The sequence below is a fragment of the Lynx rufus genome, unplaced genomic scaffold (assembly GCF_022079265.1).
Source record: "Lynx rufus isolate CCGP_SWC_20201006 ecotype Redwood Valley unplaced genomic scaffold, mLynRuf1.p SCAF_7, whole genome shotgun sequence".
Lineage (NCBI taxonomy): Eukaryota > Metazoa > Chordata > Mammalia > Carnivora > Felidae > Lynx > Lynx rufus.
This window is the reverse complement of record NW_025814889.1, coordinates 19,325,955-19,353,618: the sequence shown is the minus strand read 5'-3', so window position 1 is coordinate 19,353,618 and position 27,664 is coordinate 19,325,955. Positions and strand designations below refer to the sequence as shown.

At 42.2% G+C, this 27,664-nt stretch overlaps 2 protein-coding genes across 2 annotated transcripts in view; both read left to right on the top strand.

Annotated features, from left to right (window-relative positions):
* Positions 1-15,214, top strand: part of LOC124501166 (nebulette) — a 74,923-nt gene extending 59,709 nt beyond the window's left edge. The window contains exons 15-20 of the mRNA XM_047065157.1: positions 1,984-2,094; positions 2,263-2,373; positions 5,354-5,458; positions 7,829-7,921; positions 13,432-13,524; positions 15,116-15,214. Of these exons, the coding sequence (XP_046921113.1) occupies positions 1,984-2,094; positions 2,263-2,373; positions 5,354-5,458; positions 7,829-7,921; positions 13,432-13,524; positions 15,116-15,214 (612 nt within the window). The remainder of the gene's footprint in view (positions 1-1,983; positions 2,095-2,262; positions 2,374-5,353; positions 5,459-7,828; positions 7,922-13,431; positions 13,525-15,115) is intronic.
* The window catches only part of LOC124502292 (LIM zinc-binding domain-containing Nebulette), a 360,748-nt gene that overhangs the window by 310,183 nt on the left and 22,901 nt on the right, over positions 1-27,664 (top strand). Inside the window, exon 5 of the mRNA XM_047066887.1 lies at positions 19,203-19,374. Within this exon, the coding sequence (XP_046922843.1) occupies positions 19,203-19,374 (172 nt within the window). The remainder of the gene's footprint in view (positions 1-19,202; positions 19,375-27,664) is intronic.

Sequence of the window (27,664 nt, the reverse complement as noted above, 5' to 3'; positions counted from 1 at the left end):
ATTAATACATAAATGATGTCACTAGTGTCCTATGTAGTCCATGTGCTTTAGAACGCTTTTAGATTTGAACATTCATATTGCAAAATTAAGTGACATACTTCTACCCTGGGACCGTGGTGGCTGTGTATGATCAGTGCCTCAGTTTCTTTTTTAAAAAAATGTAAATGTTTATTTATTTATTTTGAGAGAGAGAGAAAGAGATCGTGAGTGGAAAGGGGCAGAGAGAGAGAGAGAGAGAGAGAGAGAGAATCCTAACCAAGCTCTGTACTTTTTTTTTTTAAAGATTTTTTTTTTTTTAACGTTTATTTATTTTTGAGACAGAGAGAGACAGAGCATGAACGGGAAGGGGCAGAGAGAGAGGGAGACACAGAACCGGAAGCAGGCTCCAGGCTCTGAGCCATCAGCCCAGAGCCTGACGTGGGGCTCGAACTCACGGACCGCGAGATTGTGACCTGAGCTGAAGTCGGACGCTTAACCGACTGAGCCACCCAGGCACCCCTCAAGCTCTGTACTTTTAATGCAGAGCCTAATGTGGGGCTCGAATTCATGAAACCGTCAGATCATGCATGACCTGAGCTGAAACCAAGAGATGGAAACTCAACCAAATGAGCCTCCCAGGCACCCCGGTGCCTCACTTTCTACATACGTTATCCTTCAAATGAAGTGCTTTGTTTCAGGGCCTTAAAGAGGCTTACTGAAAATGGGGGGCTTTTTATAGACATACTGATAATGACTTTTGTGATCTTGCAAGTTAAATACTATTACTTCAACTGTATTCAGAAAAGTGAAGTTGAGGCTCTGAGTCAGTGAAAATAGGCCAAGTTATGAATAGAAAATAGGGCAAAATATAATATTTCTCTGCGATTGAGATCTTTGTTTATACCTTTTAAAATTTAGGATATGACAAATAAGCAAGCCAACATTTATCTATACAGGGAATGTACAAATCTCGATTATGGCACATCTACAGTATGTTAACATAATAGGAAATAACTGTTTCAGAAGAAATTTAATTAGATACAGTCAATCGTTTTCTTTGAACAAAATTTTTCATTGAAGAATACATACGTACAGGAAAGTGTACAACTTGTGTACATCTTGCTCTATTTTTTATGATGAGTTTTCAAATGTGACAAGTCTCTGAGCCATGTTGTGTCTGTGTAATTATGACTGTTTTGTGAGTAACACATAATTCAGTTTAAGCTGCTCAGATAATTTATTGTTCTTAGAACCAAACAGTAGAGGAAGCCCTGGGCACGGCTTGATCTGGAGCCCAGACCATGTGATTCGGTTTTAGTTTCTATTTTCGGGTCTCAGGCGGGCTTTCTTCTGTTTGCAAAGAGGCTTTTCGCGGCTCCTGGGGTCCCCTTCTTCTCCACCCATGTCTAGAAGAAGAAGACAAACTTCTTGATATCTTGTGTAGTAAAAGAATCACCCTTATCCCTGGAGCAGTCACGAAGCACCAGGGATGGGGTCTAATGATTTATGTAAGCCCAAGAGGACCCTCAGACTTAGGCCAGTCTCACCCAACTGCATTGGGGGAGCAGTGAGTTGCCTGTTGGCCAGTCAGGGAGCTAATGGGGGGGGGTGGGGGAAAGAGGGACTGGATTCCAGAAAAGCAACCAACAATGATTCACTACAGAGCAAAAAGTGACAGTGCTACAATCATGTTTTATTGATATTCATCAGATGAATTATATATTAACCAATAATTGATCAATTTGATCATATTGAAATATAAAAACTTTCCCCTTGGCTGTGTTCTCTCTCCTAATTCAGGTTAGTAGAAAACAGCCTTCTGATTACTTGTGAATAAGTCACTCCAAGCCATGTTCCTCCCACAAGTTAAAACTCTTCCTAGTTTTGTAGAAATAAAAGAAGTAAGAGTCAAAAGCCATGATCCTGATGTCAAAATGACATCACAGTTTTCAACGGTTTTTCAAATTCGCGTGGAGCCCTCACTGCGTGTTTTATTTTCTCCAGAAAGACTATAAGAGAGATCTGGAGACTGAAATAAAAGGGAAGGGCATGCAGGTGGGCACAGACACTCCTGATATCCAGAGAGCTAAGAAGGCATCCGAAATGGCCAGCCAGGTAAGAAACAGATGGGGATACAAGGTTGACGTCAGACACAGTGAGTTGTGTGTAGAAAAAGCGTAAATGGCGTCTTCACACGTGTAGCTTTGACAGTCAGACACGCAAATATCTGCATTACGATGGAAGGTTAAGCAAAGCTCTGAAGATTATTTTCTGTTCTTTTAGAAAGAATATAAGAAAGACTTGGAAAATGAAATTAAAGGGAAAGGGATGCAAATAAGCATGGATATCCCGGACATGCTTCGAGCCAAGAGGGCATCGGAGATCTATAGCCAGGTTGGTAGGAATGCGTTCTTCTGATATTCAATCACCATATGCTTCGTGTGTCTCTAAGATTGAATGCGTTCTTCTGATATTCAATCACCATATGCTTCGTGTGTCTCTAAGATTGATATCTTTTGAGGGCATTGTATTCAAAGTCAGTGCACTCTATTATAAAGGAGCTATTGGCCAAACTTGATTAATCTCACTAACAAAAGGGACAAGTGCTGTAAATTCAATTCAATGGATGTTACTGAGTGTCCGGGCTCCCCTGTTTGAGTCCAACGACATTTTGATCTTTTTATTTTTATTTTTTGACTCTGCACACTTGAATCCAGTGCTCACATTACAGAAAGTGATTACATAATCGTTTTAATCGTTTCATAATGCATATTATCCTTAAAACAATCAGCTCCAACTAAGAGTGAATAAAACCACACAAGGTGGAAGGTGAAATAGAATATTAACTAAAAATTAAGAGAAGAACAGATTTCTTGGTAAGATTTAATTTACCAAGTGTACCTACCTGTCACATGTCCTCTAGAAAACCCTTTAGAAAAAAAAAAAAACTCTTATAGAAAAGCTGGATATGAATATGACCACAAAAGACTATATGCAATGGAAGAAGAAGTTCTTGATAAAATCTGATCCGGGCAAAAAATTCATTAGTGAATATTGTCTTTGCTATCCAATGTACAAGGAAAAGAGTGCATCCCAATGGAAAAAAAAATAATAAAAGGGGAATGAAAAATTAAAAGGGTTATAGAAAACTGACCAAGGAATTACATTTGATTAACGGGATTTATGAAGAAGATACTTTTCGACAAAATCTGACCAAATTTGTTAACATTCCAGTTAAAACGTAAGCAGTGGGTCTAAACACCTGCTGGTGCAAAAGGGGGTGTCCTGATGGCCGTCAAATGCCAGAGGACTTGTGTGCTTCGCGGCCTCCTCAGATGATACAGCTGTTGGATGGTCCTGAAGTGCGTGTTCGTCTGTCCTCAATGTTTCATGCTGGCACATGAACTTGTAGAAGTTGGCTTTAACTATATCGGCTGACTAAACTTAGAAGTAAATACGTAAAATAGGCAAATGGCCATTGGAATCAGTGGAGGAAATTTACTGTGTCTAGAATGCCAATCTCATTCATTCATTCAGAAAATACTTTCATTTACATGCAAAACTAGACCTGGTTTTGCCCTTGGGGAACTGCAGACTAATCTAATAATCAATAATCATGCAAATATTACAAAACGTGATGTATGCCACCAGGAAGTAAGGCATCAGGCGTAAAGGCTTTCCATAGGAAGTGACACCTGAACCATCAGAATTCCTGCTTTAACTTGATAGCATTGCTTTTGTGTATGTGTGACAGAAGGATACATCTAACTTCAAGGAGTTTTAATTATTTAGGATACAGTTGTAATGATGCTGTGCTGAGTCTCAATAATAATTACCTTTCTTCACAAGCCGCAGCATGCCATCATGGCTAACTTCGCTGGCTCTAGACCCAGAGTGCCTGGGTTCAAATCCTTGCTCTGACACTCCTTAGCTCGTGTCTCAGTTTCCCCATCTGTAAGAGGAGACAGTGATAGTATCTGCTTGTGGGGTTGATTCGGTGTGTTAATGAGGGTCTCGAACCAAACCTACAATGTAAAAATGCTGGTACTCAGAGAAGGTATTGGGGCTCTCAGTAGTAATACATTTACCAGACAGAAGAATTGAGATTTTTATCTCAACTACAGAAATGCTAGTACCTTTCCATTATACAAATGTCTCTTTTTCTGAAGTAGGAAGCAAAAAGCATAAATCCAGAAGCGTGAGACATAGCGGGTGGAGAGAGCCAGCTTACTTGCAGGAGCTCTAGGGGCTCCTTTGAACAGGGACCAGGCTGGTCATCAAAGAGTAGGTTTCTTCTGTGTTCTCGTCACCAATTCCAATGCATGTATGTGGAGGCTTCCCCACCCCGACGGCCAGTTCTCAGGCACCAGTCGGGTATGGGAGAATTCAGCTCATCTCTGACACCATCTACTGGAAGACAGCACCAAGTTCCATAGGTTGAGGGTTCAGTCCTACGGGACTGTCCCCCTCCCCTCTTCAGATACCAGTTGCGCGCTGTCTGTCACCTGTGCTTTTGGCCAACAGGCTATAGACCAGAGGTTCCTGGGACGCCCCCCCCCCCTCCTTGGGTCTGATTCATTTGCTAGGGCAGCTCACAGAACTCAGAAACATTTTAGTGACTAGATCAGTGGGTCATTATAAAAAGTTATGACTCAGAACAGCCAGATGGAAGAGGGCATGGGGAAAGGTCGCAGAACTTCCAAGCCCCCTCCAGGTTCATTCACCATTTCCCCCAAATCTCCAAATGTTCACCAACCCGGAAGCTCTCTGAACCCTCTCCTTCTGGGTTTTTATGGAGGCTCCATTACATAGGGCATGACTGATGAACTCATTGGCAATTGGTGACGATTCAGCCTCCAGCCCCTCTCCCATCCCCAGAGGTTGGGGGTTGGGACTGAAAGGTCCAACCCTCTAATCACAAGTTTGGTTTCCTTGGCAACCAGTCCCATACTTCAGTGTGTCCAAATACCATTTTGTTAACATAGCAAGAGATACCTTCATCACTCTCACCACAAGAAATTCTGAGAGTTTTAGGAGTTCTGTGCAAGAAATAGGGACAAAGACCATAGATATATCTTATTATAAATCACAATATCACAAGGTTCTAAACTTAGGAGTGACACAGAGGCCAAGCCCTCCAGAGGCCTTTGAATGGACTAGGGTGGGGACCATCGCCTGAGGAGAGGGGAGGCCGCTTTTCTACTCTGTTTTCTTACTCTGTTTGCTTACTCCCTTGATTTTTGCTGTCACCTCAACAACTGCTTTGAATCAACATATATGGAAGAGGCATCATTTTCTTTCTATCTCTCATGCCTGTGGGCACACACAAACGCACACACAGTTTCAGATTCATGTTAGCTGTTTCTATTTCTAGAAAAAGTATAAAGACGAAGCAGAGAAGATGCTTTCTAGCTATTCTTCAGTGGCAGATAGTCCTGAAATGCAGAGAATCAAGACAACTCAACAAAACATTAGTGCGGTGAGTAGTAATTCCTTGACAGTTGCCACCTTGAAATTTTCTTTCCGTTAGGAGGGCCTTTGTTCCTCATTGTCTGATTGTGGCATTGTTTGAATTTTCTGTCAAACATATTATCTTTACTTCTTTAACATAATAAGAGTACTTTTAAAGAACCAAAATTCGGGGTGCCTGGGTGGCTCAGTCGGTTAAGCATCTGACTTCTGCTCAGATCATGATCTCGCAGTTTGTGAGTTCGAGCCCCGCATTGGGCTCTGTGCTGACAGCTCAGAGCCTGGAGCCTGCTTTGGATTCTGTGTCTCCCTCTCTCTTTGCCCCTCCCATGCTCACGCTCTGTCTGTCAATAATAAGTAAACGTTAAAATAAAACATTTTTTAAAGAACTAAAATTCAACCAAGTAAATTTAGAGATCTAATTGGTTTTATTCAATGATTCAGGAATCAGGAGGCATCCCATCTAACAAATCAATAGAGGATGATCAGTAGAGAGGTACAAAATGTAAGGCCTTTCTAGGCCAAAGCTGCAGGACAAGGAAGTTATTAGCAAGAGAAAAGACAGGATTGCTTCAGACAAGGTCACCTTCCCTAGGAAAAGGGTGGGGGTCTATCATGCAGATTACCTGTCTAGCGCTGATCAGGAAATTCCAGGCTGATTGGTTTAAAATTCTGCTCTTGGGAGAGGCTGAAACTGCAATTAGGTTAGGTATTAAGTCTTGATGGGGTTTAACATAAGTGACTCCATTTTGGGCCTCTTGTTTGTTCTTTAATAGTACCAAATGTTCTTACAAGGTATAATTTATCATGATTGTTTTGGAATTACAAATTCAAATCTTCTTCTTTGGTACAAGCAAGAGTTCTTTTTAACTGAAATTTAAAATTTTACTTAGGAAAGAGGTCTTAATCTTCTACACAGATTTTACTTCAAAGAGGAGAATAATCATATGAAGTGATTTTCTTGCAGGTCACTGATTTAAAATGATAATGTATTTAGGGATTTACTAGTTTGTAACCAATTCTTGAACTTTCATATTTTTTATTTTCAGGGATAGGAATTAAGGGACTGGGTCTACATTTAATCATTTAATGGACATATAAATTTGAATTACAAAATTATAAACATTGACCAAACAGCCAATATTTTTATGTAGAACTAGCTCATTAGTCCTTTAGGAGTTAAGCAAATGTCTCATCAAACTGTATATTGTGTTAAGTCTGAGGGCTTTTGGAATCTTTTCTACTTTGAAATAAATTGGCAAGCTCCAAACCTCAAGGTGTGCTAGACAGGTGCCTCTGGGGCTTTCAAAGCAGGTGTGCTAATAAATGGAAAAGTCTGGCTGGAAGGGAAGATCTGGGAAAAAAGCTGTTTCCACCCTTATCTCCTGTGATTCCATGGTATTCTAGATTTTTATCTTGTGGAGGAAAACATCTCTGGGGCCTACTCTCCTACCCCCACCAGGGCCTCCTGGATTACCTAGTCTCAACAGAGGGAGCGGTTCTGTCCTCACATGCTTTTCTTACAATTATTCTATTATTCTGTAAACATTTTTTTTGTTTTGCTTTGTCTTTTAAAATATTTATTTATTTATGAGACAGAGAAAGGCAGAATACGAGCGGGGGCGGGGGGTGGGCAGAGAAAGAGAGGGAGACACAGAATCCGAAGTAGGCTCCAGGTTCTGAGCTGTCAGCACAGAGCCCAACGCAGGGCTCGAACTCACGAACCATGAGATCATGACCTGAGCTGAAGTCAGACACTTATCCGATTGAGCCACCCAGGCACCCCAGTTTGCTTTGTCTTTGAAAGGGGTGGCTGTTGGTAGGAGTGGAGAGACATGTGGGAAGGTTAATGAATAAGTGGAAGACAAGGGAAATAGAATGAGGAAACTTTGATGTTGGTGACAGAACCAGTATTTTCTTTGAAGAGAATGAAGGCATCTTTGTGTTTGGAGAGTAGCACTTGCTTAAAATTTCATGCTGTGTTTGAATTAAATGATACTGCTTAGTAAGCTTTTATAATATGCACTTTGATTTTCCTCAAACACACATGTGACATATATTCATATTTAAAGCTGGGAACTCTAGTTTGCCAACTTATATCCTTAGACCAAATAATCTGCGGCCACCTAGGGTAGCATGCATGCTCTAGAACAAGTATGAGAGGGTTACTTGGGGAATACTATGCAATATGAAACCAGAATTGGGCATTTATTGTGATAATGGATTATTTAACTGATTGATATGACCTTGGTACTTGTAAATAGAGGCTGTATTCACGTTACTTGAGAACCTGAGACATTGTCTTTCTTTTACAAGAATCTAATCTAGGACTTGAATTCTAATACGCTTATAGTTATTCTTTCCTTCTCTTATAATTAAGGTATTTTATAAGAAAGAAGTAGGAGCTGGCACGGCCATAAAAGATACTCCAGAGACTGAACGAGTGAAGAAAAATCAGCAGAATATTAGCTCAGTAAGTTCTCCATAGCATTAACTATCCTTTCCAAAAGCAAACATCAGCTAGATAAATGTTTTCAGTTCTTTGCTAAACTGGCTGCTTTTCTTTTATTCTTCGCTTTGTTAAAATGCTGTTTCATCAAATATCAAAGGTCTCAGTTTCAGAAGGAAAACTGTAGCCTTGTTCCCCTTGAACCTAAAACAGTGTTTCATCTTGATATATCATAGTGCACAAGAGATAGATCACTTTAATAGTCCAGTAATGAAATCTGGGATTAGATTTCATCTTTTGAACAGAATTTTAACTGTATTAAATTTTTCAGAGAAAAGATAAATTTCAGTACCTCTCCACAACTTGGAGGAAAGAAATTTTACCCTGTAGAATGATTAAAGGCCCTTAGCACATTGATTTGGTGGCTTAAGAGAAGGTTTCAAAGGCCCCGTTTGCCTTTTTCTTTTTCCAGCTCCCAGCAAAACAAAAACATGCACCTTCACCATGATTTGTAAAATAATTTACCCTCCAGTTACCTTTGAGCTTGGGGGGAAGGGTAGGGGAGGCAAGGAGCAAGTACTGTGATGGGTAAAAAACTTCTCCATTCAGTGCTTGACAATTTACAATGAATAATTGCTATCTTTACCAACAACAATTCTTCCATGGATATTTAGTTTCTTGTTGAGGAAGTCATAAAGTTCTTTCCTGAAATCCCCTTCTTTTCTTTTCTTTTTCTTTTTTTTTTTTTTCAGAGAGAGAGAGAGAGAGAGTGCTCATTTTCAGAGCATCTCAGTCAAATGCTCAGGGCTCCTGGGTGGCTCAGTCCTTTGGGTGTCTGACTCTTGATTTTGGCTCAGGTCATGATCCCAGGGTCTTGGGATCAAGCCCCATGTTGGGATTCGTGCTGGGCATGGAGACTGCTTGAGATTCTCTCTCTCTCTCTCTCTCTCTCTCTCTCTCTCTCTCTTCCTCTGCCCCTGTCCCTTGCTTGCACTCTCTCTCTCAAAATAAAATAAAAATAAAAATAAAAATAGTCAGGTGCTCAATGAACTGAGCCACCCAGGCACCCCTGAAATCCCTTTTGTGACCTTTCTCTTCACCTTCACTCTTAGACACAGAGCCTTTCATTAACTAATTCAAGTAGGACTGGTCTGGTTAGACTTACATATCAGTCAAGACAGTATGTGGCATTCTAGAGTATGAGTATGCGTTGGCTTTTGCAGAGCAAAAATAGAAAAGGCAAGGTAATGCTGTATTAAATCATATTTCAAAAAAATCTGCAGAATACTAGTGCAGTAAAATTTCTGTAGTCTGAATGAAGCTAGCTCCTGAAGGAGGCTTACAGAGAAGACCTTACAATGAGGGTGTTCCCATCCACCATGGCGAGAGCCTGTGTCAGGCAATGCTGGGGTCCAGCTGGAGAAGTTTGTTTGGCAGAGAAGGATGAAATGTTTGTTTCCTTCACTTTCAAATGATAATATTTGAAATGCACTCATCAGTGTACTGAGATACAGTGTTATAAATGTTCTGTGGTAGGCGATTCCATTGCCTGCAGTAAAATGACTGCCTTTTTGATTAGTTTAGAGTCGTCTGAAAAACAAAAATGTTCATCTTTAATCATGTTTAGCTTCTCACCCGAGGAAAATCGCACAGAGTAGTGCGGTTTATCATTTCTTTTTCCAGCGTCCCACTGCCTTTTCCAGCAAACAATAAATGTGTAGTTCTGTATCTCTATAAGGTTGGGCCATAAACTCCTGCTTAGTATTCAAATGGAAAGTTGCCCTTTCAAGATTAGCTAGATCTGTCAAACGAAGATATGATTCTCTAACATTTAAAGATCTCGACATTTTCCACCTCCACCGTACAAGCCTTTTAGCTATTAGCTTTCTCTGTTAAGGGGTGTTTTTGAATCTTATTTAGAGGTAGTCTTTCTTGGTGTATTCTCAATTTAACTGTTTCACATCTGAGCTAACATTGTTGTTGTTACCCACACTCAACCTACGGCTACTAGGACATGGATGATATCTTAGATATTTAGGTTACCATTTCTTTGCGACTGTCAGTGTGGATTTCAGCCTTCATCATTTAAACATTACCAAGTGATTTCTAAACCCTGTTTTGTGTAGATTTAAGTCTTCGCTAAATTTCAGCATGTGCCTCTTAAATCCAGCCTGTGTTTGCATACAAATAAATATTTAGGTGTGTCCTTTTTCTTGAATCTAATCTTCCATGAATTTTAGACATATTAAAATGCCACCAGATAGGATGGCATTACTAATCTTTTCATAAATTTAAAGAGCTCTTTCTTGTCCCATGCCTAGCAGTGTGCTGGCTTTATCATTTTTGTCTGGTTGATCTTCCTCTAAATGGATTTGAAGGAAGGGCTTTTGAATAGAATGGGTGCCAGACCCAGACTACATACAGGCTGGCTTTGTATAACGTGATTATGTGGGTACAAGACACTTCCTGACTTTTTGCCACTGGCCCTTCCATAGTGAACAGAGGTCATGGCCTCTGCTGTTAGTACGTTTCCCTCCACCTTCCTCTTTCTCTTCTTTTATTGTGGCCACTTAATTTTTTTCCTTATCCTGGATTATTTGTGTGCTCTCACTCAGATAAGCAGTCTTCCCGAAGACTCTGCCCCTAACTCGGTTTGACTTTGGACTTTAAATGCATGATAAATTGTAATTCATACATTAATGAGTAGAAACGGCCTTTCAGATAGAAAAATGATAAGTTATTATATTACTTAAGATAATTCCCAAGGTTTTTATGTGTGTGTGTGTGTGTGTGTGTGTGTGTGTGTGTATCTGCCTAATGATAAAACTTACTCTCGTAAGCGGCATTTGCTTATTGTAATTAAATAAACTCCTGTAGTATGGCTAGGTGAATAAATATGAGTTTATTTACACTTTAGGATAAAGGAATCCTAAAAGCATCACCCGCTGAAATAAAAATTTGTGTTCCCATGGAAGGAAAATTAATGTTGGCGGTGAAAAAAGTTCAACTATGTAATGGTTACAAATGCAGAATTCTTACCTTGCAAGCCTTGTGTTGAATAAAACCCGCATTGTTCTTTCAATACATTATTCAGGTGAAATACAAAGGAGAGATAAAGCAGGCAACGGCCATCTCCTATCCTCCAGAGTTAAGAGAGCCAAAGAAAACCAGGAGAACATCAGCAATGTGTGATCATGTTTCTTTAAGTACTGTTTTCTATTTTACTGGATGGCAGTAGACAATGGGGGGCCCAGCACTTACACAGGTGAAGTCCCATGATGCATTCTGTTGCTGGAGGGCCCGTTCCTGGAAGGTGGAGATAGGATTTCGCCCTTCTTTCTGTTGGGCTGGCACAACACTTCGTGCGTGCATTTATTTATCCGAGAACATGTTAACTGAATGCCTGCTCTGTTCTTGTTCTTGGGAAATTCAAAGATGAGTGAGGATTCTCAAGGCCTCTACGAGAAACAGACAGAGGCATAAATACCCATTATGCATTAAGTGCTGTAACAATAATTAGTAGTTATTGACTGTCCACGAGGCTTTTGGAGTACTTTACGTGCAGTGTGTCGTTTAATGATAAGCAAGTATTCCCTTTGCAAAGTGTTGTGGAAATGCAGAGAAGGAAGGGTATGTCCTTGAGAGAGAGAGGAAAACCCTCGGAGGAAGAGTAACATTTGAGTTGGATCTTGAAGAATTAATCACAGTTGGGGGGGTGGATGTCGTGAAGAAGTGCCTTCCTGGCAGAGCAAACTGAACCTGTTCAGAGTCCACGTTCTGTCCAAGGAGAGGAAGGTTTAGTGTGATGGGTGCATGCGATGAAAGACGGCAGAAGATGATGGTGAGAGAGAAATTGTAATTCGGGCTCTAAGGAGTCACGTCGGGAACCCCAGTGTTTCCTAAAGTATGGTTGGTATATAAATGATAGGTGCTTGGCCCATGAGCAGGCCATGATTTAGGGATTGTATTGTTTTAATGTATCTCTTTTTCGAAAGGAAAGGATAGTCGCGTTCAATTTATCAGAGACACATAACACTCCCATAAAATAACTTTATTTGAAGATAATAGTGACCTAATTTAACGGAAGACGAATACTGCAAATCACAGCACAGTTGATAGCTGGCCCGACATAAGGCAAGTGGTGTGCACACGGTAGAAATTTGGACAATACGGAATAACGGGAAGAATGTGGACCCTGGTCTCCTGGCTTGATCCCAGCTCCAGCCCTTACCTGCTGTGTAACCTTTGTAAGCCACCAACCTCTCCCAGCCTCAATTTCCTTATCTGTGACACAGGAGCCATACCATTAAGGGAGGTATTACCTGGAGAGCACTTAGCATATTTGTGAATGGATGAAAACAAGACATGAACAGTCGCCATTATCGGTTTGATTTCCCCGAACTTACATCCACCAGAAATTGGTGACGATAGTTTCTCCACATCCGTAATGCCGTTCAGCAGACTTTTCCCCTCCGAGCTCTACTCGGAGTAATCTTTCCTTATATCCTGCCATCCGTAGAGATTACACTGGATCTTTTCTCACTTTAACGCAGACACAGACACGGACACAGAATCTGCCTAAACTCTCAACTACATATCACGGCACAAAGAAAGCCGCCCGCTGAGGAAAGCTGCCACACGGAAGGGGCCTGACCCTTTGTCATTTATTTTCCAGGCTTGTCAAGCTTCTCTTCACTGGCACACTCACGGTTAAGGGTGTGCATCCCGGGTCCATTTTATCTGCAGGCCCTGAAGGTCTTGTGATGTCTTAAAAAAAAAAAAAAAAATTCCCTTACACTAAATTTAAACTCCGGAAGATCATTAAGACTGTCCCTGTGGAGTTCCTTATAATAGGATTTTAACCTCCAGTTTAACTTTTGCCTGTCAAAGATTCATTTGATGGACCTACCATTCTGTTTCTTTGTGCTGGAGGCTCATTTATTTCCCGGGGTGTTGCAGAATTGCCGGAAAACTGACCACAAATGTTGGGGCCTGATCCTCCAGCTAAGAAAGAGCACCTCAACACGGCAGGTCAGGAAAATTTCCATAAATGCGAGTCAGAGCACAGGCCTTCCCATGTGGGCACTTTGTAGATAAGGAAACTTTGAGGTTCGGGGTGTGTTTCCGTAGTGACAGCCTGTCACGAAGGGGCAGGCATGGTGCCATCCTCCTTGCCGATGAGAGGAACGTAGGATTTTTATTTTTAAATACGAAATGGTAGTTTGCTAACGTTGCCTTTGTGCTCTGAAGAAAGGAACTCACAAAAGGGATCACTTATTATTCCCGGTACCGATCACACTCGGAGGGGCCCCCGACAAATGATGCGACGCAAAGAATAACAGCCAAAGGTAGAGTTCAAAAACATTCGGGCGAGAACAAGCTTGCAGCCTGGGCTCGTGGCGATGGTGAAGTCTGCTAGCGATGCGCAGGTCCCCGCGAACTCCTAAGGACGCTTCTTTTAATCTGTTGCAGACTGTGGGTGCACCTTTCCTTCACATAACCCCACCCTGTCTCGCGCCTTGTCTGTCTCTCAGCTCCGGTACAAAGAGCCGTGCCACAAAGCCACGCCCGTGAGCGTCACGCCAGAGATGGAGAGGGTGAGGAGAAACCAGGAGCAGCTGAGTGCGGCAAGTGTTTCCTCTGTGTTAGCAAGCGTCATGCACTTTTATTCTTCACAGTGCTCTCCGAAAAGCTCGAGCCCTCTACGGATCGGATGCTCTTTTCTGCAGTCCCATGCTCAAGGGCAGGAACTTTGGTTCTCCGGTGCGATCCGGGAAGTTTGGGATTGTCTGGCTATGATTTAGCTGTGTTCGTTTAGTCAAGAAGTCTTCGTTAAGCACCCCAGCGCGCCAGGCGTGGTCCTGGTTACTGGTACACAAAGATGGGTGAGACCTAGTTCCTGTCTCCACGGGCCTCATAGGTTCGTGGGTAAATCTCTCCTTTCGGGGAAGGACCTGGAGAGAAGTGGGTGTGTTGTCAACCTGAGAAGAAGAATTTAGCTGTTAGAATAGAGCAGGAGAAGACCCGGCTTGACTGGGCTGCTAAGACATAACGTCAAGGCAGGGAACCTTGTAAATAAAATGAAAAACATTAGTCAGTCATCAATGATTTATTGCTAATAAAAGAACGAGAGTTAATAATCGTGAGATACTTCCAATATGGCATGTGTGCTGAACGCTTTCTGTGAACCCGTGAGGTCGGCGCAATTTATTTCTCTGGTTTGTAGGTGTGGGAAGCTGAGTCTTGGAGAGGTCAGAGGACATGCCAGGGACCCACAGTTTGAAGGGCCGAGCTGGGATTTGACCCCAGGTCTCCCTGGGTGCCCCTGGGGACCCCAGGTGCCCCCTGCTAGCTATTTTTCCCATTTTTTGGACCCTCTTGTGGAACTTTTACCAGTATAAACAGTAGCATTCTTCCTCCCAAACAGGTAGTTTTGAAAGACTTTACAATGTGAGTGTGAGTTCTTACAGGTAGAGGAGAAAATCAGGCTGAACACCACCTGATCCTTATAATATCCCTGGAAGGCAGTAGGAGGGAGAGATCTTTCGCTTCTTTTGAAGGTGGAAGCCCCAGGTCAGAATGAGAGTAAATGGTCCTCCAGAGGACCAATGGTCCTCCAGAATGAGAGTAAATGGCCCAGGCTGGGCTAGCAGCTTCGCTGTGGTTCTCTTGGAATGGTTCATTCCTGTGTTTCCCCCCTATATTCCCATTGCTTTTAGTGGTGGGATTTGCAGTTTGCTTTGGCATTGAACAGCAAAATCTTTATTGAAACCATCATTTATTTATTTATTTATTTAAAAAATGTATTTATTTGGGGGAGAGTGCAAGCGGGGGAGGGGCAGAGAGAGGCGGACAGAGGTTCCTGAGCGGGCTCTGCGCTGACAGGCTGACAGCAGCGAGCCCGATGTGGGGCTCGAGCCCACGAATCACACGATCGTGACCTGAGCTGAAGTCGGACGCTCAACCGACCGAGCCCCCCAGGCACCCCTTGAAACATCATTTTAAAGAAGCACAACGCCATTTTGTGCTTGCCACATCAGAAGAGTAAGGATCCAGGTGTGGACATGAACTGACCGGTTTCTGCATGTCTCCTGTGGGGACAAGTGTGGAAAGATAGGGTTAATTTTGAGGCTCATGCTCTGTGGAGTGTGTGTGTGTGTGTGTGTGTGTGTGTTGACCATTCTGCTATCTACTAAAATTCTCATTTATCCTCCGCAGGTAAAATACAAAGGAGGGGTTAAACAAGCAACTTCAATTTCTGATCCACCAGAGCTGAAGAGAGCTAAAGAAAACCAGAAGAACCTCAGCAATGTGTGACCTTAGTAACTTTTTTCCTTATGACAGCAAACGTATTCTCAACATGTCAGTGAAGAGTTGTGTTTATAAAGTTCTCAAGTTGATACTGTGCTCTCAGTTGACTGCCTGTCTAACTTGAAATGGTGTGGAGTGTTAGGTGTGGGTACAGCCAGGCATTCCGGGCTCCAGAGTTCCCAGTGACCGCCAGTTATGATTTTTGGCGACCGATTATCGTGGCTCCCTCTTGTCTGCACGCTTACAGTTGCTGTCGTTCCGCAAAGGGATGCGGCGATGGCTCCTAGCGTCTTGGCCCTTCGAATAAGCTTTCCCACCGCCTTTCTTACCTGTATGTGTTCTTGTTTGTTAGCCTGTCCAGCCCTGTCGCCCACTCCCAGCTCTCGTCGCTTTATTTTTGGACGATGACTTGGGGGATAAAATTATAAAGTGTGCAAGCCTGCACAGGTCACACGGGACAGGCCCATTTTTCAGGGCACTTGTAAAGGGGGCTGTTCGTTCTTCCTCAAGCACCAACTCCTGGCCTGTTCTTAACCCCTTTCTGTTTTTGTAATCCCTAGGTGTAGTTCAAGGAGAGCATCTTTTTTTGAAGTCATTAACATACAGATTGGGTTCTCTGTGGGTGCCTGGGTAGCTCAGTGGGTTAAGTGTCTGACTTTGGCTCAGGTTATGATCTCGCGGGTTCTTGAGTCTGAGCCCCGCGTCAGGCTCTGTGCTGACAGCTCAGAGCCTGGAGCCTGCTTCGGATTCTGTGGTCTCCCTCTCTCTCTGCCCCTCCCCTGCTCACATTGTGTCTCTCTCTCTCAAAGGTTAAAAAAAACAGTAAAAAAAATTTAGATTGGGTTCTCTGGAAGAGGAAATCTAGAAATCTATTAGGTTCAAAGAAATATTTTATTCTTCAAACCTTTAAAGTCTTTGGGGGCAGATCATAAAACAAAGGCAGGCCGTTGTTTGGCCATTTTCCTAACAAGTGTGTTTTGGAGAAGTAGGTGCCCATCTCTGCCCGATATATCTAGGGGCAAGGTTGATATAACTCCATTACTCTCAGAAAGGAACTTAGTTATTGAGAAGGAAGAATGGGGTCGTGGGAAGTGCAGCGACCAGGTTTTGGATGACCACAGTCACCTATTTAGGCATCTTTTTGAAAACCCTGCTACAGTTAATTACTAACAGACTACAACAGTATATGGGTACGAGTGCTTTTAAGCGATATCCATGAAAGACATTTCTTACCATGTTCCTTTGTGATGCAGTGCTTATGTCCGCTTTCCTGACAGTATGCCCATGTATTTGAGTGTATTCACGGTGACGTCATTCCCAGACATAGACGCCATGGGATGAATTAAAATTGATTTCAGATGCAAGCCTTTTAAATATGGCTAGCCCTCCGATACCATCCTCTTTTTTCCGTTGTGCCCTTTTCTCGGCTAGCTCTTTAAAATAGCTACTGTGAGACTCTTATGTAGGTGAATTGATTCACCGTGCTCTTTATTTTTTATTCTCCGCAATGATAGGTTTATTATAAAGGTCAGCTGGGAAGAGCCACAGCTTTAAGCGTAACTCCTGAAATGGAAAGAGTGAAGAAGAATCAAGAAAATCTTAGTTCGGCAAGTTGCTTTTTTCATTTTGGTCTGTTACAAAGGATGCGTCCTTTATTATTTACTTGCAGTCCTTTTCTTGTTGGTTTTTTTTTCCCCCCGTGAAAATAAAACGTACTCTCAAGAAGCATTTGTGATACATGCAGTAGGTCCACGTGTAATTTCAGATGATTTCCAAAAGCTGCCGTTGCGCAACTTGACGTCATCATGCAAGCCCTTCCTCGGTATTTCCAGATGTGACCAATGGTTACATTCAAAGTTTAGTTTTAAACTATATTATGCTCCTTTAAACAATGATTCATGTTATTTTAGCCAGTGTCTTTGAAAGTGGTGAAGTCTTTGATGCGTAAGTTAAATAATTGCCATTGTGCAGATGTATCCCATTGAATGTGAATTGTTAGATGTTCTCTGCAAAACAAAATCAGAAATGACTCATTACTCCAGAGTAGGGACCTAGAGGGAAAAAAATCTTTAAATGCATTGCGTATAGCATTCAGTTATTCATTAAAGGCCCGTGGTGCACATCAGTGTCTTATTTGGATTGTATGCTTTCTTCTTTTAGTAAATATCAGGGCTTCAGTTCCGAATTGCATGTATGTCCTCAGGTCCTCAATCATTGCTTTCCTCATATCATGCATAACCAGCTTCATAGATAGCAGAGTTCTGCTGGTCAGTTATCAAGAAGATAGCTCATGCCTGGGAATCAGCATTTAGGGTTTACGGTTTACAGTTCGCCAGTGGCATTTCTGTCCAGAGATGCTGACCGTATTTGACATAAATTACCTTTAAGCTGTGGCCGCTTAGAAGGAAATTAGATCTGATACTCACAGTTTCTTATTCTCCACAATGGGAAAAAAAAATAAAAGGAAATAGAGGGATGCTTGGACTTGGTAGGTATATATTCTTCAACAGTGTTATGGTGGCAAACGGGGAAATATTAGAAACAGAAAAATAAATTTAGGTTTCATTTAGTGTGGATTTTTCCTGTTTAAGTATGGTAACCACTGTTCCCGACTACACTGTTAGTGGATATCGCTCACTCAGACGTTGGTTTTCGGTTAATCGAGAGATTTAGGTGGTTTTTGCTTTAGTTTTTAAAAGTGAACTTTGAGAGCAAAATTTTAGATTGTTACCCTAGAATGACATGTAATTCACTGAACAACTTACTTGGGGAATCATTTTGAATTTGTTGTAGATGTGTCACTCATTTGGAAAGTTTGAAAACGTGGCGTAATGTTTTCTCTTACAATTGTCGTGTTGTTTAAGTACGTTCTACTGTGTCCTTTGCAGGTAAAATATACCCAGGACCATAAACAGATGAAAGGTAGACCAAGTCTGATTTTAGATACGCCTGGTCTGAGATATGTCAAGGAAGCACAAAATCATATTTCCATGGTAGGGTACAACCAGCTCCTTCTTCTCATGACTAAAACATACTAAGGAACGGCCCCACCCGGTATACAGAAGGCGTTGTTCACCATTAATCTGGATAACTAACCAGCATGAATGCAAAGCAAAACGCAGATGGGACCCTCCTTTGGAAGGGGGGGTGGGGGGTGACCGCTAACCACACTGAAATGTAATGGAAATATTTAGTCTAATAAAGTAATTTTTCTCAGTGATATTTGGGGTGTGTTTTTATTTCTAACATGACTACTCTAAATGCATTTTGTGAAAGACATTTGCTTGGACTTCTTTTCAGTTAATCTGAAGACAGAGCTTGGTATGTTTACATGTTGCAAAGAATGTAAAAATTAGGTATGTTTTTTTTTAAAGCAGTTGCCTGAGATATAATTTATTGGCCATAAGGTTTCTTCATTTAAAGTGTGCAATTCAGTGGTATATAGTAAGATTTATAGAATTGAATAACTACCACTGTAATCCAATATCAGAACATGAAAAAAAATGTGTGTTTGAACTGTGTGTGCACACACACTTTGTGTGTGTGTGTGTGTGTGTGTGTGTGTGTATATATATACACACACAAAAAAATCATGTCAATGTGTGGAAATAGAGTATCATTTTAAAACCTATTAAAAGTTAAAAAATAGCAAATTAATTTATACCTAAGTTAGTACATTTTAGGAAATCGCCAGGATTAAACAATATATATCTTTTAAACCTTCTCACCGATATACCGGTTTATATATAATTTAAAAGAGCTTCTAACCATAATGAGGAAAACCGTTGTGAAAATCTCAGCACTTGATTTCTGATGCTAGGAAGCTGACATTTCAGACACTATTTTTGGAGTAATTGGAAAAGACTCATCTGTGTGGAAAATAGTCTAGATGTAGTTGATTCTGTAACAGTTGCCGTTATGTCGAAATTGTGTGAGCTCTGTTAACAATCAGGAAATTTCAGTTGGAGTTTATGTTGTTTTTCCTTTTTTTCAGGTAAAATATCATGAAGATTTTGAAAAGACGAAGGGCAGAGGCTTTACTCCTGTTGTAGATGACCCCGTGACAGAGCGAGTGAGGAAGAACACCCAGGTTGTCAGCGATGCGGCCTACAAGGGCGTCCATCCTCACATTGTGGAGATGGACCGGAGACCTGGAATCATTGTTGGTAAGCTGACGGTTCTCAGCAGGTGTGCACGGTCAAAAAGGTGGTCCTTGTCCCTGCTGTAGAATCAGCCTCCTTGTTCATTGGACTCGTCCTCAAGTGTTGGATGTGGTGCCCAATTGAAAAGCGATGACAGGCTAAGTGTTAACTGTTTGTGCCACGTTGAATGGGATTCATGGTCCTTGTCAGCTATCATCGCAAATCTTTTGGATTATTGGACCTTCTCTGTCTTCAATAACTTGCTGGTCTTAAGAGTGTTCTTACTTCTTAAGCCAAGGAGCTGCCCAGATACCAGCCAGGAGTGATAACAAAGGCCGGACAATTGTTTTGTTTTCCTTTAGCTAACGTACTTGAGCAATGCCTTGTACTGCAGACATTGTCTACATGGGGGACAGAAATAATAGAACTGATCCCATGTAGGACCTTTTACCACAAATAGAAGTGCCAGAGAGATTCTGATGGTATTCCACAATATGAAGAGCTTATATATTTTTTTTAATTTTTTTTTTAACGTTTATTTATTTTTGAGACAGAGAGAGACAGAGCATGAACGGGGGAGGGTCAGAGAGAGGGAGACACAGAATCGGAAACAGGCTCCAGGCTCTGAGCTGTCAGCACAGACCCCGATGCGGGGCTCGAACTCACGGACCGCGAGATCATGACCTGAGCCTAAGTCGGCCGCTTAACTGACGGAGCCACCCAGGCGCCCCTGTTTTTTTTGATATTATCCCCGAGTGGGGATAACCGAGAGCTGTCTGCAAGTGCCATAAATCTGAGAGGAAGGAAACTTCTCACTATTCCTCCTAGTTCGTCTGGGCGCATGTTCGGAACAAAGTTTTGAATGGTGGCTGAGACAGCAGTGATCACACCAGAATCTAAGGCAGGGCTAGAAAGGACAGTTACTGAGTTTTCGGTACGCACAAACGACCCATGCTTCCAAATGATTGTTCTTCTTCAGAGCAGTTAGCGTCTGAATTTTTGTAGCTAGCCCAGTTCTAAAGCTCAGATAATATTTTTGGGAACCATGCAACATGCTCACCAGCAATCTCCATGTGAAGTTAGCTTCATCTTCACAAGTAAGAGCTTGCCTTTTGGAACTAGTGAAAGGCCATTTAGAGGTGAGCTGAGGGACGGAGGTGCATATCTGACAGGGTAATGTCTTCATATAAAACAACGGTACTGAAGTCAGGGCATAAGTTTGTTGAGTGATTATTAAGTGAATCTGCAAGTCTTTTCCAAGAGGGATTCCAAATAGATTGGCACGCCTTCCAGATAGCTCTGCACACCTTCCAAAGTTGATTGTTTAAAAGAATCATATTCAGTTGGGTGGATGGGTTGAGATGTTTTTGTTGAAAGTAACATGGAATTCGTTTCTTTTCTTTTCTTAAAAAATTTTTTAAAAATGTTTATTTTTGGGAGGGAGAGAAAGAGAGAGAGAGAATAAGTCGGGGAGGGGCAGAGAGAGAGGGAGACACAGAATCTGAAGCAGGCTCCGAGCTCTGAACTGTCAGCACAGAGCCTGACACGGGGCTTGAACTCACAAAGCGTGAGATCATGACCTGAGCCGAAGTTGGACGCTTAACCGACTGAGCCACCCAGGTGCCCCTAGAAATTGCTATTTTTTTCTAAATGCAACATACATGTCTCTAAATTATTCCCTTACTGGGTAATCCAGAGGTTGGTGCATTTCTTCTTTTGGGGGGGAGACTGTTTTCCACTGAGGACTTCCCTACGAAGCCCCAAAATGCAGTACATTCCACAAACGAACTTTTGAACCAGGCAGGGAGTAACTGAAGTGAGTTATTTTTAAAGTTTACTTATTTATGTCTTGAGAGAGAGAGAGAATCCCAAGCAGGCTCCACACTGTCAGTGGGGAGCCCACCGTGGGGCTTGAACTCACGAACCGTGAGCTGACCTGAGCCGAAATCAAGAGTTGGATGCTTCTACTGAGCCACCCAGGTGCCCTCAGGAGAGAAGTTTTTGTTCTTTCTTTGGTTTTCTCGGACAAAAACCTCTCAGTCACTCCCTGGGAATTACTCACATGTCCTTAATCAGCAGTTTATGTCAAACATTTTACTTCTTTGAGCATGAGTGTTGGGGGTTCAGGGATGCGGGGGGTGTCTGGTATGCATGTGTGTTGGGTGATGAGTCACAGGCTGCAGACAGAAGGACAATGAAAAAGAAACCAGGCAACTTAAATTTGCTCACAAGATTTTCTTACCAAATCCATGTGGGTGCGACTGTCCCTTCGTTCTCTGATGTCTGCAGGACCGTGGGTTTGCCTCTACGTGTTTGCTTCTTATGTACATCTTTTTCCAGACTTGCGCTTGACTCCGGTGCTGGCTTTTTAAGATTCATTCTTGATTTGTTGATTTCTTCCTTTTGGTAAAAGACCTCAAAGTTTGGCGCACAGATCCTGGCTCCATCTTCGACATTGATCCCCTGGAAGACAATATTCAGTCTAGAAGTCTCCATATGCTCTCTGGTACTGCTTACATTTTGAGTTCCTCCTCATTTACGTGGTTTTGTCCTCAAAGTGCAGCTCATCTGAGCCTTAGAGGCACCTGGTGCCAACTGTAAATTGTGAATTTTTAAAGTTGAGGATTTGAAAAACCAAAAAAAAAAAAAAAATGCCATGCTGCTTTAAAATGCCATTCATCATGCATGAAAACAAACCTCGCAAAACAGCTTTTTAATATATCGGACCTAGATTAGTTTGTCCCAGGTTCACCTAGAAAGGTGTCCAGAGCTTCCTCGTTTCTGCTTTTCATTAGTGAATGTGATTTGATAGGTTTTCTGGGCTTTCAAATGCAATTATTTGGATTGCGTTAAACTGCTAAGATATAAAGGAGATTCGTTTCTCCTTTATATAAAAGGTGGGGGAGGTGTCCTATATAGCATCATGAATGTGTTAAAATAAAATAGACTTTTTGGTACCCTTAAAATTTATCTCTGAGTTTTTGTATAATGCAGAATTTATGGCGCATGTCGCAAGTTCACTCGACTTTTAATTTAGACCGCGTGTTTCTAATTAAAAGCAAAAACTGAATGGCTTGGATATTTGGGTACAGGGATAGCATGCTTTGACATTTCAGACTTTCAGACAGTGTTGAACACACAGAAGCCTTGACAGTTATGCAGTTATTTCAAACAATATAAATAGATGTATTATATCCTTTGGGTCTGTCTCTACCCCCTGATTTATATTCTACATTTAATTACTGACATTAATAAAATGGAAAGCCCAAGGGAAAATAGGGACTCTAATACTTTTGTCCTCGGTTTGATCTACATAAGCAGCCAAGCTCTCATTAAATTTTCTGAAGATAAAGAAAAGGCAACAAATACTTACGCTTGGCGATTCTTGAAAACAATTATGTATAACCAGATGCTATGTTTGATAGAAACATTTTAGTTTGCTAGTGTTTCCTTAGTTCTTGTTAATTCCCCACCCCACCCCCATTTCTCCTTTAAAATCTACACTTAAAATGAGCATAAGTGATTGTTCAACCTTGATGCACTTGACACAGCATATGTGGAAGTTTGGTAACAGGTGGCTAGAACTTGTAATGCCTGAGCTTTGGGATTTTTATTTATAAGAGACCTGCTTTGTGTCCTTGTTACACTTTTCAGTAATTTTTTTGTTGTGGTTCTTCAAGTCACTTAATCACAAATACGAATATTTTCCTTCTGCTGTAGAAAAGGCGAGTCACTATAGGAGACATCGTTCTTGCTCTCATTCGAGCAGTACTTTTGGCACAGGTCTGGGAGACGACAAGTCAGAAATATCCGAGATTTACCCCAGCTTTTCATGCTGCAGTGAGGTAACCAGGCCATCGGACGAAGGAGGTAGTAAATTTGAATCAGTCTCAGAGAACAATAATACAGTTTTGCAAACCTGTCGTAAGTGTGCCTAACATTCTTCACCTTTGCACAAACATGTAGCCTGGGTGTGTTTGAAAATTTTAAATTCTGTTCAAAAAGTGGAGTCCTTTTCTTTTATACTACTAATTTGCATTCCTGCACGTTTGTTTTTTCCTGTCTTTCTTCACTATTTTCACCGCCAATGGATTTTTAATGACAAAAGGGTCTTGGGACCTGCTGTGTGAGTTTGTTGCATGATTGTGTGATGGAGGTACACAGCCAGAGTGGACATTTGGGTTCTGTGGAGTTTGTGTTTGATTTCCATTGAGGGAAATCAATCTTACAGTTATATTGGAACAGCTAGAAGGGGTTGCTATGAATTTGTGTGCATTTATTATTATTTTATTATTACTTTTTTTCAAGTTTACTTATTTATTTTGAGACAGAGAGAGCAAGTGCGTGCAAGTGGGGGAAGGGCAGAGAGAGAGGAGCCGAAAGCACAGAGCCCGATGTGCGGCTCTGACTCAGGAACCATGACACCTGAGTCAAAGTGGGACGCTTAACCGACTGAGCCACCCAGGCGCCCCTTGTGTGCGTTCTAACGTTGATACACATTTGCAGACAGAGTTAGATCTTGCCTAAAAGAAATCGGCTGTAGGGGCGCCTGGGTGGCTCAGTCGGTTGAGTGCCCAACTTCCGCTCAGGTCATGATCTCACAGTTCATGGGTTCGAGCCCCGCGTCGGGCTCTGTGCTGACAGCTCAGAGCCTGGAGCCTGTTTCAGATTCTGTGTCTCCCTCTCTCTCTGCCCCTTGCCTGCTCACACTCTGTCTCTCTCTCTCAAAAATAAATAAACATAAAAAGAATTAAAAACAAAAAAGAAATTGGCTGTGATACTTGAGATACGAGATTTAAAAACAAAACAAAACTGGAAAATACTGTGCATTGTTAATAATCTTCCCTGTTTTATGTAGTCATCCCTTCTCCGGTTTTCTATATCCAAACCGGCAGATTATATCTAGACCTTTTAGTTGAAATTATTTTGGATGTTCAACTAATCCTGCTGACAAAGGTCTTATTAAAAGTTAAGACCATGGAGCACCTCCATTTTAGTGCCACGGGGAAGGAGGTGAGGGGTCTGAAGCACATAAGAATAAAAAGAACCCTGAATATCCTCTTCAACCACAGAGGCCCTATTGCCGACATCCCAACGGCAGGAAATTTTGATGCTGAGCAACTTAACATGGGGGTGAGGGGCGGTTGCGGAGAAAGCAAAGTGACCAAAGACCTGATAAAACCATGAAAGCCCTTGCAATTGTATGATTGGTGTTTTTTGGTTTTTTTCATCCATTCAAATAAAGCACTTATGAGGTTAGAGTCAGTTACATCCTATACATCTTACACTGCATATTTAGACTGGCCTTAGCTGGGTCGAAAGTTTTGTTTTCTTTGATGTTTCAGTTTTACTGAGGTACAATTGACATGTGAAATTGTAAGATATCCGAAATGTCCATTGGGATGGTCTGATATGTGAGTACATTTGTGAAATGGACTCCCCCCCACCCCCCCAGCTGGTTACTTACCACATCCGTCACGTCACATAGTTACCTTGTTTGTGTGTGAGAACGTTAAAGTTCTACTTTTCGAGCAAATTTCAACGATACAATACAGTGTTGTCAACTGTCGTCACCACGTTATACGTTAGATTCTCGGAGCCTGTTCTTCATATAGCTCCAAGTTTGTACCCCCTTTCCAACCTCTCCCTGTTTTCCCCACACTCCAGCCCCCGGGCATCCACTTATGTGCTGTTTCTATGAGTTTGCCTTTCGTTTGTTTGTTTGTTTTGGTTTGGTTTTTAAGATCCCACCTTACTAGGACGTTTTTAAAGATCTCTTTTCTCTATGATTCTAATGAAATGTTTGTCAGGTACTTTTGCCGTCTTGTAGACACAACAGTCATGGGGGACCTCCCTTTTCTGTGGCTGGTTCTCTAACAAAGGGTTCAGTAACTTCTTGAGTTTTTTGATTTTGGACTTGGGGTTATTGATTTCTCCCTTTGGTGTCCTCTGTGGTTCTGGAGGTACAGAATAATGCCAATGTTTGATGAGATGAGCAAAATGCAAAGCAAATACAGGAATAAACTCGGAGCCATCGTAGTCAACTTCACTCAGTCCAGTGTTTTAGAGTTGATGCGACGTACCTTAGAGACTCTGCTTCAGCAGTGACCCTTCGACTTCACGTCTGTGCACCCAATACAGCATTCATTCATTTATTCACCAAATGTTTATTGAGTGCTCTTTTACACCAGCCAGGAGCTCAGATCTGGTGATGCATAGTGCAGTGAGCAAAAGAGATGTGCATCTGCTCTAAGGGACTCGGAGTGTGGTGGGGGACTCTGACATGAAACAGATACTGACCCACGTAATGTATAATTAAGAACAGAGAAGGGGCTTTGAGGGGGAGAGCGTGGGGGCCACAAGATGTACAACCGGGGAATTTGATCTGGCCTTGATGTCAGGGAAGCCTTCCCAGAGAAGGAGGATTTGAGCCGAAATGCAAATGCTAAATGACGTTAACTGGGCCAAGGAGGCTTTGGGAGAAAAATGTCTTTGCGAGAGAGAACGGAGCACTGAGATGGTGTGTGGGTGAGATGTTCGAATGGAGGTGTCGAGTAGGCAATCAGAGTCCAGAAGGAAGACTACACTGGAGGTAGATGTGGAAGGTGTCAGTGATGAGGACTGGGATGAGCCTGCGTAGAGAAGAATTCAGACCCCCTCCCCCAAACGTCTCCAGTCCCTCTGCACCTGCTGACTCTCCGTTCTCTGTCCCCAGGACTGCACTGTGAAAACCCACTGTTGTTGGCTTCTCTCTTCTTTCTCTTCCCAAGCCATACCTTCTCTTTTCTGATTACTTCTAGCAAAAGGACCCCATTCTATGCCAAACTGAATGAGAAAATGTCTCCATTGAAAGACAGTATACAGACATATTCTTACATTTATGCCAGAATGTAAGATTAACACTTGATTGAGAGGGCATAATTACATTTTTTAAAATGGAGGAATTTCAGACGCCATGTTAGGTGGCGGTGGGGGTTGGGGGCTGGATTTCTGACAGGAAGGTGTATCTCAGTAGCTCAACTAATGTCTTGTAAAATGCCTTTGAAAATGCCTTGTCATTCTCAGCCCCCCGTTATGGGGTCAAGGTGCTCTGCTTTTCGTGACGTTTCCTAGTTTGGAAAATGGATACTGAAGTACGAAGCAGAAGTAAAGATGTGCCAGTAAGCGTTCTGATGTACATACAAGTATGTGTAACACCGGATGTCTGTGTTAATTTGAAAAGATTTTAGAATACATGGGAACATGCTCCCAACTCCATTTATTTTAAGGGAGGCAAGACGCATTCCAGCTGTTGGCACCTTGTGTCTGTATTCAGATGATTAGTGATATACCAAACCCAATATGTTCAAAGCAATATCCCCGCCCCCCACCTTCCCCCCACAACAGTCTGCTCTTTCCCAGGTTTTCAGTTTGCTAAATGGCAACCGCACCCGTCCAGGTACTGAGGTCAAAGCCTTTGGAGTCATCCTTGACCCTTGTTGTTTATTCACACCTCCCTCCAACCCATTAGCAAATCTTATCAGCTCCACCGGGAAAAACATACGCAGAATCTGACTGCTTGGGCCCCCCTCTGCCCTCACTCCGCGTTTCCGGTGGGGCCCTCCTTGCCTCGGACCATCACGGTAGCTTCCTGACCGCTTTCCTGTTCCTGCTCTTGCCTCTCACGCCGCCAGCCCTCTGTCCTGCTCTTTCCTCCACCTGGTAGCCAGAAGGGATCTTTCCGAAAGTCCAATCACGTCATTCTTCTGCTACCATTTCATTCTGGATATAACCCAAATCCTCACCGTTGCCTGCTCTGGGCCCTGACTGCTTCCCCAAGCTCGTTTCTTTCCATTCTCGGAACACTCCTGTGGTCCCCGCTTCCCTCAAACCTTCCAAGCAAGCTCCCACCCTGTACTGTCGCCTTGTACGTAACTGCTTCCCTGCCTGGAACATTCCCTCTCATCCCCGTATTTGCTTTGGCCGAATCCCGTTTTTCTCCAGAATTCTGCTCAGAAGTCACTTTATTTGGAGACACCCTCCCTGACTCCCAGAGACAAAGTAGCACTTTTCCTGTCTGTCCCTTTTCTTCTCCTTCACTAGCACTTGGTACCATCCGAGATATTATATATCTATGTATTCGCTTGTCTGTCTCTGCCTTGCTAGAATAGAAGCCCTGCAAGAGAGATATTGGCGCTTTTGTTCACGACTCTGTCACCAGCCGTTAAGAATAAACACTCAGCAAGTATTGGGTGAATGAATGAAATGGCCACATTAATTTTTTTTTCCTGTTTCTTTTTTTTTTTTTTTTTAATTGACATACGATTGACATGTA